Raw genomic sequence first — 18,977 nt, 5'->3', positions numbered from 1 at the left:
ATGTTACATGGAAAAGATGGGAGAATGGGGCTGAGAAATAATCAGCCATGACTGAATGCTAGAACAATCTAGATGGGCTAACTGGCCCAGATATGCTCCGATATCTCATTGTCTTACATAAATGAAAATTTTAAAAAACACATATATATATTTAATTATGCAAGGCTTGCATGGAGTAATAGACAGTCTTCCTTCCATAGGGGAAATGTCAAATACCAGATGGCACCAGGTTTTGTGAGAGGGGAGAAGTGTAAAGGAGATTTACAAGGCAAACTTTACATAGGGAGTTGTTGTGCCTGGAACATGATTTTAGAAGAGGTGATTGAGGCAGATGTGATAGGAACATTTAAGAGGCATTTAGAAAGGCACAAGAGCAGCCATAGAATGGTAATTGTGTGATCACTCCAGTCGTGTATGATGTTTTCCGAAGGGTTGGTCTATTAGTGGGTCCTCAGCTGGCTATAGAGACCGATCCAGGACCCACATACTTTTGGTAGATTCCCTTAATGGAGAATGCCTGTGCTTGATATTGTTAAAATGGGGGCAGTCTGAGGCATAGATTGTGGTCAGAGGCCAGAGGCATGGAGCTGAATGGAGATCCTTCACTCTTGCAGCGTTCTTCCACATTCACTAGCATTGTGATATGTCACCATCTTCCGCCAGCCTCACCGTTGAAGACTTGGTTAGATCTCTGTTTCTCTGGAATCTCCGCCTTGACCTTACTGCCACGTATGACTTTACCAGAAGCTAAATGCCAGATGGTTAAACTCCTTGGGAGCTTAGCTGCCTGGATATAGAGATATAGATGTTTGCCCACAGATAAGATTAACTTAATTTGAGACAAACATTGTGGGCCAAGGCTTGTTTCTTAACAGTACTCCGCTAGTGAGCTCTTGCAACAAACCAGATCTTCCACAATGGTGAAAACAACCAGAACTTATGATACTCCTTTCTCTGAGGGGTATTTAACAGTACTTAGTCCTTGGTCCACATTTCGACTTAATTTTCATTGTATCATCAAATGATTATGGTTTATGTATTTTTAATTATTTTTTAATGAGGAATATTAGAAGCTCTTTAATATTCTTCTTATGAATTGCCCATTGAGGTGATTGGCTATCATTCTGAATATTCTCTGAATGGGGATTATTGAACTCAAAGGCAGACTTTATCTGCTTCATTGCCTACCGCTAGATTTGGTATTATTTACATAACTCCGATGCAGTAGAAAATATAAACAATGTAGCTATTAACATTGTCAGCAGTTAATTGAACACAAGGGAACCTCATTTCCAAGACTTCAGCTTGTTGTTATGCAACAAAAGAACTAGTTTCAGGAGCAGGCTGTTGGTCCTTTGAGTCCTGTCTGCTTTCTGTAATATCATGATCTCTCCTTTAGTCTCAATATTTTTCTGCTTGAGCAACATAATGCTGTAATCTCAAATCCTCCAGTCTGTAGCTTCAATATTCTGATGCAAGAGTGGGGTATGAGCAGGAAAGAGTACAAAGAAGATTTACCTGAATGTTGCCAGGACTCAGGAACTTGAATTACAGGGAGAAGTTGCACGTTAAGATAAAAGGTAAGCTTTATTTGTCACAGGTACTTCAAAACTTACTGTTAAATGTGTTACTTTGTGTCAACAACACAGTCCAAGGATTGTGCTGGGGGCAGCCCACAAATGTTGCCACAGTTCCAGTGGCAATGTAACATGCCCAATACTCACTAACTCTAACCATACGCTTTTAGAATGTAGAAGGAATGCAGAATACCCAGAGGAAACCATGTGGTCAAGTGTTAGAATGTACAGGGGGCGTCACGTGATGACGTGGGATTGAGACGTGTAATTCCAGCTCTCCCATAAAAAATCAGCAAAGTACCATTTAAACAAAGTAAAGTTAATACTTTCCGAAAACTACTTATAAACTTTGTAAGACTGCTCTACGATATGCCTCGTAAACCGCAACAGAAGAAGTCTGTTGTTGTGAAGTCGCCGCGAGACAGGAAGGAAAAAGGGCCTACTGCAGCAATGGAGCCTCGGATTCAGGTTGGATCTCCTTCGGAGGAGACGCATTTTATCTCTGGCGTAGAAGAACAGCGAGCAATGGCGGCGGTAGCGGTCTCTCGGAAGAAGATGCCGGAAATGCACATGCGCAAATCGACACAACTTAAACTACAAGAACCAATGGCCACTGTAACTGAAAGTGACTCAGAGTCAGAATTGGATACCGCAGAGAATACAGATGAAGAAGAGGAGGAAGAATTGGAAGAGACTGGAAGTAAAGGAGACGACGGATACATAAGAGAGGCTTTATTGCAATTAATGGCTGAACTAAGAAAATTAAGAACAGAGCTTAGCAACGTGAGGATGTGCTATGATAAAGCTATGAAAAGACAGGATAAAATGGATAAGAAACTTCAGAAGATGGAAAGAACAATGAAGCATATTAATGTTAGACTGGAAAAAACAGAAAATGATGTGATTGTCCGGAACACGGAAAGAAATCGACTCTTGGAGAAAGTGGACGTGTTGGAAAATATTAGTAGACGTAATAATATTAAAATTGTTGGTCTTAAAGAAGGTATAGAGGGAGATAATCCAATAGAATTTTTTCAAAGATGGATCCCAAAAACCTTGCAAATGAGAGAGGAAGACCGATCAATTGAAATTGAGTAGGTACATAGAGCTCTAAGACCAAAACCACAATCAATTTTAATAAAATTCTTAAGATTTCAAGACAAAGAAAGGATTCTACAGGCGGCTGCCCAAGCTGCCAAGAAGAGAAAAGGGCCACTGATGATAGAAGGGAAGAAAATTTTTCTCTACCCTAATATAAGTTATGAACTTTTGAAGAGAAGGAAGAAACTTAATCCAGTGAAAAAAGCCCTATGGGATCACGGTTATCAATTTACATTGCATTATCCTGCAACCTTGAAGATTTTTTTGGCTGGTGGAGAAAAAAGATTTTTTGACCATTACCGGAAAGCGGAGGAGTTTGTGCGAGAATCTTTGAATATTCACCAGATACAAGAACAAACCCAGGGGAGCAAGATGGATTGAAGATGAAGACTGGGTCAAGGATTAGGCCTGTTGGATTTTTAGGCAGATGAACATATAAATATATTATTAATTATATGAGGGAGGGGAAGAAAGGTTAAAATTTGAGGAATATTAGCTGGGAATAATGACTAATTTTTTTTATATATATATATACAATTTTTTGTTACGGGGGAGCTGGAAGAAATACTGACCAATCACTACGTTATTCATGTGTGCAAGTGTGGCAATAGTCACGATCCGCACAATGGAGGGGGGTAGTGTTGTGTACCTTTTCATTCACAACATTAGTGGGGGGTATTTCGTTTTTTCTTTTTTTGCATCTTATCTATCTTTTTTTTCTTTTTGCCTGGATGATTGGGAGGGAAACACATAGCAACATGGTGAAGTTCAAAGAGATTCCCCAGGGAACTATGAGAGTTGAGAAGCTAAGAAATGTTTTAGATTTTAAGCGATAAATACGAAACATTTTTGAATATTTGGAGCCTTTATTTACAGCTCCGATGATAAAGATCTTGGTTCCTTGGGGAAAGTAACAAATATATATAAAATTTATTTTTAATCCCACAGAGCATGTGCAAACCTTCCAATATTCAGGCGGTTCTTTTTTTTCCTTTTCTCTTTAGGTAGGAGTATATATCGGGAGGGGGAGGGTTAAGGGGAGGGGGGAGGGTAGATATTATTTTCTCATGTATTACTTTGAAAACTCAATAAAAATTATATTAAAAAAAGTGTTAGAATGTACAATCTCCTTACAGATAATGGTGGGATTTGAACCCCAATCAGTGATCACAAGCGCTAACAGCTATGCTACCATGCTACCCAAACATATTGATTGCTTTCAGGATCTGGAGGAGTACATGACACTTTAGAGAGTCATTCCTTGAATCCAGAGGCTGTGTTAATTATTCCTTGGAGCGTGGAGTTGATATATAGAGGTGTGACGAACACGGACTAGGTTAATACACACAGTCTTTTGCTCGGGGAAAATAAAAACAAAAATTAGAAATCAAAGGTTAATATGAGGGGAAAACAGTATCTGAGCTTCATGCATTTATTTTCACAAAACTACATACAACTACATTCTTACATTTTTGTGCAGCCAGGGTTATTTGAAGAAATACTCTGGCATATATAAAAGATCAAACAGAGAAATATTGTTTTAAATGATGCACATCTGAAACACAGTTTGGCATGCACTTCGAATTCTTTCAGCATGTAATTAACTGCATCTTTTTTAATTACACATTATAAAATCTCTGAGCCTAGCAGTATTTGGTCTTACTTTATTCCAACATTATTATATCCAGAACTGTGGGATCTTACTGAATTGACTATCCTACCACCAATCACATCTTTACCTTCCCCTCACTCTTTGCTTTCTGCAGGGTTTAGTCCCTCAGTGATTTTCTTGTCCATTCATCCCATTAATCTCCCTCCTGCTATTTATCCCTGAACTATGACTCCAGATTCCTTCCTGTAATTCACTGATAAGTATGGTAAAAAACTGTTATCCCAATACAGATAATTCCTCATCAATATATAACAATAGCAAAAACAAAACAAACAGCTGATGGAGCTTAGCAGGTCAGGAAGCATCCCTGGAGGGAAATGGACAGCTGCTGTTTCAGATCGAGACCCTTCATCAGGTCTAAATGATAGCCAGTCTGAAGAAGTGAGGCAAAGAATATTGAACGCACATATTATCCTGAGATTCATTTTCTTGCAGGCATTCGCAATGGAACTAAGAAATACAACAGAATCAATGCAAAACTACACACAAAGACTGACAAACAACAAATGTGCAATAGAAGACAATCTGTGCAAATACAAAAAACATACACTGTAACTAAATCAATAATACTGGACATGATTTGCAGGGTCCTTGAAAGTGAATTCATAGGTTATGGAAACTGTTCAGTTTTGAGGTAATTGAAAATATTCAGGTCGGTTCAAGAGCCTGAAGGTTGATAGGTAATAATTGATTTTAAACCTGGTGATGTGGGACCTAAGGCTCCTGTACCTCCTTCCTGATGGTAGCACCGAGAAGAAAGCATGGCCTTGATGCTGAGGGTCTTTGATGATGGATGCTGCTTTCTTGTGGCATCGCTCCTTGTAGATGTACTCAATGATGGGAAGGGCTTTTTCTGTGATGGCCTGGGCTGTAGTTGGTGTGTGTGTGTGTGTGTGTGAGTGCGTGTGTGAGAGAGAGAGAGAGAATAAGAGTCTAGATATGTATGTTTGTGTAAGTGTGTGTGTGTGAATTGAGTTGAATTGACTTTATTACTTGCATCCTTCACATGGGGAGTAAAAACTTTGACATTATGTCTCCGTCTAAATGTGCAATGTGCAATTTATAGTAATTTGTAATAAATAGTATGTACAAAAGGACAGTCAATATAACATAGAAATACAGTTGTGTCAGCATGAATTAATCAGTCTGATGGCCTGGTGGAAGAAGCTGATGTGCTGGGCTGTCTGAACCACTCCCTACAGAGGCTGTGACACTGCTGAACCTCACATCACAGCGCTAAGCAGTATTGCACCCATATTGTACTGTCTCGGTACTTTTATATTTGTGTGCTGTAGCACTGACTTTTTATTCACAGTTATTTTGAAAATAACACTATTCTTTGCATTTCTGGTCAGATGCTAACTGCATTCCATTGGCTTTGTATCTGTACTCGGCACAATGACAATAAAGTTGAATCTAATCTACAGAGTACTGTGATTGAAGGAAGTTCAGTCCCCATACCAGGCAGGGATGCAGCCAGTCAGAATGCTCTCAATTGTACCCCTGTAGAAGGTTCTTAGGATTTGAGGGCCCATACCAAACTTCTTCAACCATCTGAGGTGAAAGTGGCACTGTTGTGCTTTTTTCACTACACGGCCAGTAGGTACAGAGGTACAGGTCACGTGAGTTCCTCATGATGTGTGTGGCGAGGAACTTAAAGGAAACCCCAGATCCATTGATATCAACAGGGGTTAGCTTGTCTCCATTCCTCCTGTAGTCCACAACCAGCTCCTTTGTTTTTGTGACATACAGTGTGCATATATGTGTGTGTGTGTGTGTGTGTGTGTGTGTGTGTGTGTGTGTGTATCTGAGTGGGTGTGTTTGTGTTTGTGAGTGTGTGTGTATCTGAGTGGGTGTGTTTGTGTTTGTGAGTGTGTGTGTGTGTGTGTGTGTGTGTGTGTATGTGTGTGTGTGTGTGATTCAACATATCATGTAAAACCTTGATACATTTCTATAGATGCACAGCGTAGAATATCCTGATTGGTTGCATCATGGCCCAGTAAGGAGTCACCGGTCCCAGAATGGAAAGGCTAAAAAAGTAATGGATAAAGCCCAGTCCCTCCCCACCATTGAGCCCATCAGCAGCTCGACCACAGGAAAGCAGTATCCATTATCAAAGACCCTCACCATCCAGGCCATGCTGTCTTCTTGTTGCTGCCATCGGGCAGGTGGTACAGGAATCTTAGGTCCACACTACCGGGTTCGGGAACAGTTATTACCCTTCAACCATCTTGCTCCTGAATCAGAGTGGATAACGATACTCACCTCAACTCTAAACTGATTCCACAACCTATGGATTTACTTTCAAGGGCTCATATGCTCAGTATTATTACTTTTTTTAATTGTGTTTTTTATATTTGCAGTTTGTGTATTGCACGTTGACTGTCAGTACTTGTGTGTAGCTTTTCAGTGATTCTATTGCATTTCCTTTTTCTACTGTGAATGACTGCAAGAAAATGAATCTCAGGGTTGATCATGGTGGCATATACGTACTTCGATAATAAATTTCTTTGAACTGTGAACAACAAAAGAAATGGGATGTATTAAACCAGCGGCAAATGGTCCAGGGCATTAATCTAAAGAGTTGTGGTTAAATGTCACCAAGGCTCTTTGAGGAATATAAATTCAAGTAATAATGAGGGAATTTATTCAAACGTTACTGAAAACCCACACAAATGATACCCCTTCCTAATTTTATCATCTCATTTAGACCAGGGTTCAGGGTCCTCATCTGAAGCTCTCATTCATCATCAGGAGTGGGGCTTGGGGTCGAGACTGAATTTCAAAGCCCCAAAGACGACTGGAAGTCTGGAGGTTGTGGCCAGATGAACGGAGCGTGGGGAAGTCAAAACCCAATACCTGTGAACCTGTGAGTCCGCGGCAGGCTGGAGGTACGAGGCAGCCTACCATGGGGTTGAACGGCTGTGCATGTGCAAGGATGGGTGGGTGAGGAAGAGGAAATGGGCTTGTTTTGCCGCTGTTTTTTTTTATTGCTCGTTGTCTTTCCTTTTGCTGTGCTCTGTGTTATTTTTACGAGCATTGTGGGTATGCTATGTGGCACCGGTGTGTATGGCATCACTTGCATGCTTCCCCATCTCATCCTTAGGTTGTGTTGGTTAACAGAAATGATGCAGTTAACTGTATGCTTCAATGTACATGTGATAAATAAAGAATCTGTATCTGAATCACTTATTAACCTCATCAGAAAATTCAGACAAGTTAATCAAGGCCATATAGAACAAAAAGTTATGGAAATATCAGGAAGCATTTGTAGAGAGAGAAACAGAGCTAACATTTCAAGTGACCCTTCATCCAGTTTTAATGAAATTTTATACACAGATACTGCCTGACCTGCCCAGTTCTTCCAATATTTTCTGTTTTAATTTTAATTAATCACAACTTGCTTTTAACAAACCTGTGCTATAAATTGTATTGTAACATTTTTTTTAACTGATTTTCACTGGAAAGACTTAATCACATCTAATGATCCTGAGTTGGTCCTATTTGAACAATAACATTGCTATTCTCCACTGCATTGTTCAAACCTCCAAGAGGAGCAGAATACCTCATGTTTGGAAGCTTGCGTCCCTCAATGACCTGGAGAGCTATGATGGCTGGAGCCAGGGCTTTACGCTTTGGCTCTTCGTATGGTTACCCATGCCAAACAGGTCAAAGGATAGAAGGAAGACTAAGAGTAGTCCACCTGTCCTCCAGGTTCGGAGATTCAGCTCAGGGCTAACAACCCTAACTGGTAAGACAAAACTATTAAACAAACAGCAATGAAGAATCCTTCTATATGTGAGTGTGATGGTATTCCTGAGTCTCCACCTGGGACTAGCATGACTGACAGTAGTGAAAATCATGCTATTTGCACGATGAAGAAAGCCCTGAACACCACCAGAGATATAGGTACTTCATTGCTGCCCTAAACGCCTGCAGCATAATGGGCAGTGGAGCAGTGTTCAAAGCTTGTTTCTCGCACTTCAAACAAAGAACTGATAGCTTCTCAATGCCTTTAATCTTATCTATTAAAACAGATTTTGACTGCCATATCTGGCAAGGCTTCACTGATGTCCTCCTTGATATTCCAAAAGAAATACAGTATACATTAGATTTTGTTTAACAGATGACCTCTCAGTCACCTTCTATCCTCTCTCTGTTATACCAATATGTCTCATTCGTTTCACTGTGTACTGCATTGTTCCAATGAATTTTGCTTATCTCTCTTGGGCATCAACAAAGGTCTAAGAATACACCCACTGGCCACTTCAGTAGGTAAGTTCTGAACCTAATAATGTGGCCACTGGGTGTTTGTTTGTGGTCTTCTACTGTTACAGCCCATTCACTTCATGCTGTGCATTCAGGGATACTCTTCTGCACATCACTGTTGTAACATATGGTTATTTGAGTTATTGTCGACTTCCTGTTAGCTTGAACCAGACTGACCATTCTCCTCCGACTTCTCTCATTAACAAGGCATTTTTGCCCACAGAGCTACTGCTCTCTGGATGGAGATCAGCAATTTCTGAGATACTCAAACAACCCCATCTGGCACCAACAATCATTCCCCAGTGAAAGTCACTTAGATCACATTTCTTCCCCATTCTGATGTTTGGTCTGAATGCTTTTATGCACTGAGCTGCTGCCACAAGTTTGGCTGATTAGGTATTTGCATTAATGAGCAAATGTACAGGTTACCTAATAAAGTGGCCACTGAGTGTACATCCTTGTCTGTGATGCTAAACACAATGCACAGCTGCAGCAGCCTGTTGTATTGTGGTTGCAAAATGCAATTCCATTGAGACAAATTGAATTTCCATCTCTTTTGCTTTTCGTTTTGCACTCTCATCTTCTCTACTGACCTACAGGTGGCCTACAGGGAAGATGTCATCACTCTGACACAATGGTGTCAAGAAAACAATCTCTCCCTCAATGTTGTAAAAACAAAGGAGCTGGTTGTGGACTACAGGAGGAATGGAGACAGGCTAACCCCTATTGACATTAATGGATCTGGGGTTGAGAGGGTAAACAACTTTAAATACCTCAGCATACGCATCACTAAGGACCTCCCGTGGTCTGTACACACCAGCTGTGTGGAGAAAAAGGCAAAATAACACCTCTTTCACCTCAGATGGTTGAGGAAGTTTGGTATGGGCCCCGAAATCTTAAGAATTTTCTACAGGGGCACAATTGAGAGCATCCTGACTGGCTACATCACTACCTGGTATGGGAACTGGACCTCCCTTAATTGCAAGATTCTGCAGAGAGTGGGGCAGACAGCCCAGCCCACCTGTAGTTGTGAACTTCCCACTATTCAAGACATTTACAAAGACAGGTGTGTAAAAAGGGCCTGAAGGATCATTGGGGACCCAAGTCATCCCAACCACAATTTATTTCATCTGCTACCATCCGGGAAATGGTACCGCAGCATAAAAGCCAGGACCAACAGACTCCGGGACAGCTTCTTCCACCAGGTCATCAGACTGAATAACTCACGCTGATTTGAGTGCATTTCTATGTTACATAGACTGTTCTATTTATTATAAATTGCTATGATTGCACTGGAGAGACTTGTTCTGGAGCTGCTCCGGCCTATGGTCAGGCCACACTTAGATCCCCTCCAGTTCCCCTACCAGCCCCGACTAGGAGTTGAGGATGCCATCGTCTACCTGCTGAACCGTGTCTACGCCCACCTGGACAAGCCAGCGAGCACTGTAAGAGTCATGTTTTTTGACTTCTCCAGTGCGTTCAACACCATCCACCCTGCTCTGCTGGGGGAGAAGCTGACAGCGATGCAGGTGGATGCTTCCCTGGTATCATGGATTCTTGATTACCTGACTGGCAGACCACAGTACGTGTGCTTGCAACACTGTGTGTCCGACAGAGTGACCAGCAGCACTGAGGCTCCACAGGGGACTGTCTTGTCTCCCTTTCTCTTCACCATTTACACCTCGGACTTCAACTACTGCACAGAGTCTTGTCATCTTCAGAAGTTTTCGGATGACTCTGCCATAGTTGGATGCATCAGCAAGGCAGATGAGGTTGAGTACAGGTCTACGGTAGGAAACTTTGTCACATGGTGTGAGCAGAATTATCTGCAGCTTAATGTGAAAAAGACTAAGGAGCTGGTGGTAGACCTGAGGAGAGCTAAGGTACCGGTGACCCCTGTTTTCATCCAGGGGGTCAGTGTGGACATGGTGGAGGATTACAAATACCTGGGGATACGATTTGACAATAAACTGGACTGGTCAAAGAACACTGAGGCTGTCTACAAGAAGGGTCAGAGCCGTCTCTATTTCCTGAGGAGACTGAGGTCCTTTAACATCTGCCGGACGACGCTGAGGATGTTCTACGAGTCTGTGGTGGCCAGTGCTATCATGTTTGCTGTTGTGTGCTGGGGCAGCAGGCTGAGGGTAGCAGACACTAACAGAATCAACAAACTCCATTTGTAAGGCCAGTGATGTTGTAAGGATGGAACTGGACTCTCTCACGGTGGTGTCTGAAAAGAGGATGCTGTCCAAGTTGCATGCCATCTTGGTCAATGTCTCCCATCCACTACATAATGTACTGGGTGGGCACAGGAGTATATTCAGCCAGAGACTCATTCCTCCGAGATGCAGCACAGAGCGTCATAAGAAGTCACTCCTGCCTGTGGCCATCAAACTTTACAATTCCTCCCTTGGAGGGTCAGACACCCTGAGCCGATAGGCTGGTCCTGGACTTATTTCATAATTTACATATTACTATTTAACTATTTATGGTGCAACTGTAACGAAAACCAATTTCCCCCGGGATCAATAAAGTATGACTATGACTATGACTATGCACATTTATATGGAGATGTAATGTAAAGATTTTTACTCCTCATGTATGTGAAGGATATAAGAAGTAAAGTCGATTCAATTCAATTCAAGTACAGTTTGCTTTCTTAGTTGTAAATGAAATCATAGAGTCATGGCGCACTACAACACAGAAACAAGCCCTTCAGCCCATTTAGACTGTGCTGCACTATTATTCCCCTGGTTCCATTGACTTGCACCTGGACCACAGCCTTCCCAACCAGTCTTATCCAAACTTCTCCTTAATGTTACAATTGAACTTGCATCTACCACTTTTGCTGGCAGCATTTCTCACAGTCCCACCTCCCTTCATGAAAATATTGTTGCATTTTCACTCTCCTTAGTGTAACTGAATGAGTAGGCACGTTACCTGAACATATATGTCTCTCCCTTCCCGATCAATTTTCACGCTGTGCAGTTGTCCATTTGCCAAACTTCTGTCATCGATGCTGATGGTACTGGGATCCTTATTGTTATCCAGTTTGTACCTGATCTGTAGACTCCCTGAAACAAGAGAGGTTCATTGTCAGTCACAGGGTATGAAAGTAAAAGTGAATGCCCCTCTTTTAGGATTGAACCCTTTAAAGACATTGTAAGAACAAGCACAAGGGACTATCCAACACAGGGAGAGCTGCCAATCCAGCCAACTCCTTGATGAAGATTTTCCACAATGATAACAAGGACACTATCATCTGTTGAAGAGGCCGGTCTTTCTGCAGGTTGCATAGAAATGGATGTGAATATAAGTTAGGGAGTAAGTAAATTTTATGGTGAGCACTCAGCATTCCTCTCATCCTTCTCTATGAAGGTTAGATGAAAATGTTCAAGGAATCTTCATCAAATGTTCATAAGTCTTGAGAGTTAAAAGAAAAGATTATGTTACTGAAATATTTAAGAATTTGAAGAAACTTTGCAAATGAGCAGATAAGAGGACTGAGGAAAAGAGGAGGTTTTTTATTTTTTACTCAGTTATAGTGAGAAGAGTGAAAACACAAAGATAATTTCAGTTAAAACTGAGAAAGTGAAAATTAAATACTTCTAATCGATCATGAATACAAGGAAGTAGGAATATCAGGTTAAAAAATGTTCAAACAAAAGATGTGATCTGTCACAATTTTGTTGAATGACGGAGTGGGTAAAAGTCAAAGTTCAAAGTCAACTTATTATCAAAATGTGTGCATATATATATATATATAATATACAAACTTGAGATTTACTTTTACAGGAATTTACAGAAAAAAAGAAGAATTTATTAAAAAAAGACTATTGGGAAGAGAGCATGGCTTGGAAGCTGGAGGTCCTTGCTGCATTCTCGTGGCAGCACTCCTGGTAAGTGTGTCCAGTAGTGGGGAGTGCTTTGCCTGAGGTTCTGTGGGAGGATGTGTGGCCTAGATCCTCCCTGTTTTTTAACTGTACTTGAACCCATTCCATCCTCTCATGTGTTTGCTCTGCAGGAAGAAGTCTATTCCTTTGATGGGACCAACTGGTGATGACAAGATGCTCAAGCAACCAACATTCTGCTGGATGAAATCTGCGGGTCGAATCTTATATATTGCAGGTAAGGAATTTTTGATTTTTCAGGTCAAGACCCTTCAATAGGACTAAGATACTCTGTGCTTGTGCACAATAATCACTTCCATTAAGATAGGCTGTAGTTTCTGGACCATCTGCCTTTTGGAGAAGTAATTAAGGAGGCAAGCAGAACTCCTTGGAATATTGAATATGCATCCACCACTTAGGATGTATCATATCATTTGGAACCCAATTCATCTCCAAGGTCAATGGAGTGTTTTTATAAAATGTTAAAAATCTTGGCTCCAAAACCTAGAATTGTAACAGCACAGAAGGAGGTTACCCAGCACATTGAAGTGAAAACTACTGGTCTCATTCCCCTGCTAATTATTTTCCCTCTCCACCAGTTGTTCACAGGTCAAGAGAGTGGAAAGCTGAAGTTCCCAGGAGTGAACATTACCAGCTAATAGTCTGTCCTGCTCCAACCACATCAGTGACATAGCTATCAAAGCTCAGCAGTGCCTATCCTTCCGCAGGAGGCTAAAGAAATTTGCCATATCCCCTTTGACTCTTGCCTGTTTCTATCCATGCACCATAGGAAGCAACCGATCTGGATGCATCACGGCTTGGAACAGCAACTACTCTACTTATGACTGCAAGAAACTACAGAGAGTTGTGGATACTGCTCAGTACATCACAGAAGCCCATCACCCTCCATGGACTCTGACCATACCTCTCGCTGCCTTGGTAAAGCAGACAGTATAATCAAGGTCCTCAACACACTGGCCATTCTCATTTCTGCCTCTCCCATCGGACTGACTGAAAAAGAGAGCAAGCATGTACCAGCAGTCTCATGGGTAACTTCTCTACCACGGTTATAGGCTTCTGAATGGTCCCCTGGTACCCCTTGACCTCACAATTTACCTTGTTATGGTATTGCACCTTACTGTCTGCCTGCATTGCACTTTTTCTGTAAATGTACCACTTCATCTTGTTCTTTATTATCATTTTTCCTTGCACTATACTAATGTATTGTCATTAAATGATCTGTATGGATGGTAAGCTGAACAAACTTTTTCGCTGTAAGTCAGTAGGTATAAAATAATAAACCAATTTACAAATAAACAACCACCAATTTGAAGGCCTTGTCTGACTCTGTTCCACCACCTTGAGGCATCTTGGAATGTTTTGCACTATAGATATGCAGATTATGTTCGGAGTAAGTGGATACTTAATAACTCACAAAGTTTCCTCAGAAAAAATGACCACAGGGGGAACACACACAAGATGCTGGAGGAACTCAGCAGGTCAGGTAGCATCTACGGAAAGGAATAAAGAGTAGATATTTCAGGCCGAGACCCTTTCTTGGGATGGCAAATGAATACAAAAGCAGCTTAATCTTCACAGCATCCACTGTCCTTCTCTCAATCTGCCATACGGAAAGTGTGAGCAATCCTATACAAGATACTTCAATCTTAACACTTGGAGAACAAGGGTGAAGAGGCAATTTCAAACAAAGTTGGAGGCAATATCAGATGCACGGCAACTTTTGCCGGGTCTGCAAGACATTATTTCCTAGAAAGTGAAATCCAACAGTATGAATGGCAGTGCTGCTTCACTACCAGACGAACTCAATGCCTTCTATGCCCGCTTTGAAAGGGAGAACATAACTACAGCTGTGAAGATCCCTGCTGCACCTGAGGACACTGTGATCTTCGTCTCAGAGGCCGATGTTAGACTGTCTTTAAAGAGAGTGAACCCTCGCAAGGAGGAAGGTCCAGATGGAGTACCTGGTGAGGCTCTGAAAAACTGTGCCTACTAACTAGCGGGAGTATTCAAGGACATTTTCAACCTTTCACCGCTACAGGCAGAAGTTACCACTTGCTTCAAAAAGGCAACAATCATACCAGTGCCTATGAAGAATGATGTGGTCTGCCTTAATGACTATCGCCTGGCAGCATTCACATCGACAGTGATGAAATTCTTCAAGAGGTTGGTTATGACTAGACTGAACTCCTGCCTCAGCAAGTACCTGGACCCATTGCAATTTGCCAATCGCCACAATAGGTCAACAGCAGATGCAATCTCAATGGTTCTCCACACGGCTTTAGGCCACCTGGACAACACAAACACCTATGTCAGGATGCTGTTCATCGACTATAGCTCAGCATTTCATACCATAATTCTCACAATCCTGGTTGAGAAGTTGCAGAACCTGGGCCTCTGTACCTCCCTCTGCAACTGGATCCTCAACTTCCTAACCGGAAGACCACAGTCTGTGCGGATTGGTGATAACATATCCTCCTCGCTGATGATCAACATTTGCACAACTCAGGGGTGCATGCTAAGCACACTGCTCTACTCTCTATATATCCATGACTGTGTGGCTAGGCATAGCTCAAATACCATCTATAAATTTGCTAACGATACAACCATTGCTGGTAGAATCTCAGGTAGTGACGAGGGGGTGTACAGGAGTGAGATATGCCAACTGCTTGGATGGTGCTGTAGCAACAACCTGGCACTTAATGTCAGTAAGACGAAAGAGCTGATTGTGGATTTCAGGAAGGGTAAGATGAAGGAGCACATACCAATCCTCATACTGGGATCAGAAGTGGAGAGAGTGAGCAGCTTAAGTCCCTCAGTGTCAAGATCTCTGAGGATCTAACCTGGTCCCAACATATTGATGTAGTTATAAAGAAGGCAAGACAGTGGCTATACTTTATTAGGAGTTTGAAGAGGTTTGGCATGTCAACAAATACACTCAAAAACTTCTATAGTTATACCGTGGAGAGCATTCTGACAGGCTGCATCATTGTCTGGTATGGAGGGGCTACTACACAGGACCGAAAGAAGCTGCAGAAGGTTGTAAATCTAGTCAGTTCCATCTTGGGCACCAGCCTACCAAGTACCCAGGACATCTTTAGGGAGCGGTGTCTGAGAAAGACAGCATCCAGCACCCAGGGCATGCCATGCCCTTTTCTCACAGTTCATCAAGTAGGAGATACAGAAGCCTAAAGGCATACATTCAGCAATTCAGGAACAATTTCTTCCTTTCTGCCATCCGATTCCTAAATGGACATTGAAGCTTTGGGCACTACCTCACTTTTTTTAATATACAGTATTTCTGTTTTTGAACATTCTTTAAAATCTATTCAATATACGTAATTGATTTACTTGTTTATTTATTATTAAAGGCATCCGTTAGTCTTGTGAGACCATGGATCTGCGCCTGGAAAGTTTTCACTCTCCAGGGCAGAGGCCTGGGCAAGGTTATATGGAAGCCATCTCCCCTCTCCACGACACTGATGTTGTCCAAGGGAAGGGCATTAGGACCCATACAGCTTGGCACCGGTGTCGTCGCAGAGCACTGTGTGATTAAGTGCCTCGCTCAAAGACACAACACGCTGCCTCAGCTGGGGCTCAAACTCACAACCTTTAGATTGCTAGTCGAATGCCTTAAACTCTTGGCCACGTGCCCACACATATTTATTATTATGTTTTATTTTATTTATTATTATTATTTTTCTCTCTCTGCTAGATTATGTATTGTATTGAACTGTTGCTGCTAAGTTAACAAATTTCATGTCACATGCTGGTGATAATAAACCTGATTCTGATTCTGATAGCTACAAATGGGCTATATGAATACTCCCTCACCACCTACATTCTAAGACAACTGAAACATTGATAACCGCATCCAGTATAAAGTAGAACTGAGGATATGGACAGTTCCATTTTACGTGACCGAGAATGAAAAAGCAACATTCAATTAAAATGCATTTCTGGTATCAGGCACATGAGAATTCAAAAGGACATTGTCAGAATGTGAAAGGACAATTTCAAGCCTGTATAAGGCCCGTACTCTCATGAGGCCATATTCTGCTCTAACCCCTTCTGCAAGTTTGCAGGTAATACACAGTAGCGGTATATAATGATGAGTCAGAGTATAGGTAGGAGATAGAGAGCTACTGTAAGTAACATGGTGTCATGACAACCATAAGACAGTAAAACATAGGAGCAGAATTAGGCCATTCAGCACATCGAGTCTGCGTCATGGCTAATTTATTACCCCTCCATTCTCCTGTCTTCTCCCTGTAACCTTTGACGTCTTTACTAATCAAGAACCCATCAAACTTTGCATTAGATATACTCAATGATTTGACCTCCATAGCCATCTGTGGCAATGAATTCCACAGTTTCACCACCCTGTGCTTGAGAAATTTCTCCTCCTGTCATATCTAAAGGGACATCCTTGCGTTGTGAGCCTGTGCCCTCTGGTCCTAGACTCACCCACTACAGGAAGCATCCTCTTCACATGCTCACCATCCAGGACATTCAGTATTTGATCGGTTGCTATGAGATTCTCTTCATTCTTCTAACTCCAGTGAGTACAGGCCCAGGGCCATCAAATACTCCTCATACATCAACCCTTTTATTCCAGGGATCATTCTCGTGAATTTTCTCTGGACCCTCTCCAATGCCAGCACATTTTTTCTCAGGTAAGGGGCCCCAAACTGTTCACATTACTCCAGGATGTATATTGTATACATTTCTCTGACTTTAAATGTACCTATTGAACCTATTGAAGTGCAGTCTGACCAATGTTTTATAATATCTCGGCATTCAATTCTTGCTTTTATATTCTGGTCCTCTCAAAATGAAAGCCTTCCTTACCAATAGCTCAACCTGCAAGTTCACCTTTCGGGGATTCTTTATGAGGATTCCCATGTACCATTGTAACTCTGATTTCAAAATTTGCTCCCCATTTAGAAAATAGTCTACGTCCTTATTTCTTCCACCAAAGTGCATGACCATACTGTATTCTACACTGTATTCCACCTGCCACTTCTTTGCCCATTTTCCTAATCTGTCCAACTCTTTCTGCAGGTTCTCTCTTTCCTCAGCACAGCCTGCTCCTTCAACTACCTTATCGTTGCATCATTCGAAAACATGGCCACCTAGCCATCAATTCCATCATCCAAATTATTGATATATAACGTAAAAAGTAGCAATCCCAAAACTGATCATTGTGGAAGACCACTAGTCACTGGCAGCCAACCAGAAAAGGTCCCCTTTACTCCCACTGTTTGCCTCCTGCCAGTCAGCCAGTCTTCTATCCGTGTGGCACCTTATTAAAGGCCTTCTGAAAGTCCAAGTAAGCAATTTCCATTGACCCTCCTTTGCTGGCACATATGGTTGAATAACAATTAAACTTGAGCTAGTGTTCATGCGTTCATTGTCCATTCAGAAATTTGATGGCAATGGGGAAGAAGTTATTCCCAAAATATAAAGGAATATTTACAGGATAAACCTTCCTTTATCCCGTTCCTCTCCCTTGATGGAAGCAAAGAAAAGAGCACATTTTCTGTTCTCTCCTCACCCATTGGGTAGATGATACAAAATTCTAAAAGCACATACTGACGGCTCAAGGACAGGTTCTATCTCACAGTTATCAGACTCTTGAATGGACCTCTTGTACAATCTACCAAGAAAGCAAACAACAATATAACCTTCAAAAAGAGTTAAATAGGAGCTATGGAATCATTTAAGTAATTTTTATGTTCCTCTGATCATTTGTTCTCCCCATTGAAGGTACAAGATGGAATGGTACAGGAAAAAAAGGGGCAGTTGGTTTGTTGGGATGAGTTATCCAAATAGTTCCATTCTCCTGACCTTCCCCAAAAGCCCTTTAAATCTTTGTTCCTTCAGAGCTTATCGAAATCTCTTTTGAAAGTGAGTATTGCAGCTGTCTCCACCAATCACCCAGGTGATACATCCTAGATCTCGAAAACTAACTGCACAAACACAAATTACCTCACCCTGGCATTAGCTCAAGGCTAAATTTCAGAAGCCTGTGTTCTTTGGATAGCTAAGCTAGTGTTACTGGGCATTGGAGAAAAGGAAGCTGAGATTCATCTTGATAGAGTATGAAAGGCAAAATTAGAGTGGACAGCCAGTATGCTTTTCCCAGGGCAGCAATGGCCAGTACAAGACCATGGTTTTTTTAAGGTGAGTGGTGTCAAGTTTAGGGAGGATGCCAGAAGTAGTTTTTCACACAGAGAGTGGTATGTACCTGGAACACATTACTGAGTTACGTGATCAAAGATGATACAGAGGAACATTTAAGAGACTCCTAGGTAGGTACGTGGAGAAAGAACAATGGACGGATATGGGTTGTGCAAGAGAGAAGGGTTAGATTGGTTGCGGAGTAGGTTAAAGTCTGTACATCCTCTCCATGGAATGTGTAGATTTTCTCTGAGTGCTCTGGTTTCC

At 41.7% G+C, this 18,977-nt stretch overlaps 1 protein-coding gene across 1 annotated transcript in view; it reads right to left on the bottom strand.

The window, feature by feature from the left end:
• The window catches only part of LOC134346865 (contactin-associated protein-like 5), a 1,591,243-nt gene that overhangs the window by 162,136 nt on the left and 1,410,130 nt on the right, over positions 1-18,977 (bottom strand). Inside the window, exon 20 of the mRNA XM_063048670.1 lies at positions 11,560-11,693. Coding sequence (XP_062904740.1) covers positions 11,560-11,693 — 134 coding nt within the window. The remainder of the gene's footprint in view (positions 1-11,559; positions 11,694-18,977) is intronic.

Source organism: Mobula hypostoma, chromosome 5 (genome assembly GCF_963921235.1).
Source record: "Mobula hypostoma chromosome 5, sMobHyp1.1, whole genome shotgun sequence".
In the NCBI taxonomy this organism is placed as follows: domain Eukaryota; kingdom Metazoa; phylum Chordata; class Chondrichthyes; order Myliobatiformes; family Myliobatidae; genus Mobula; species Mobula hypostoma.
This window is presented reverse-complemented; position numbering and strand designations above follow the sequence as displayed.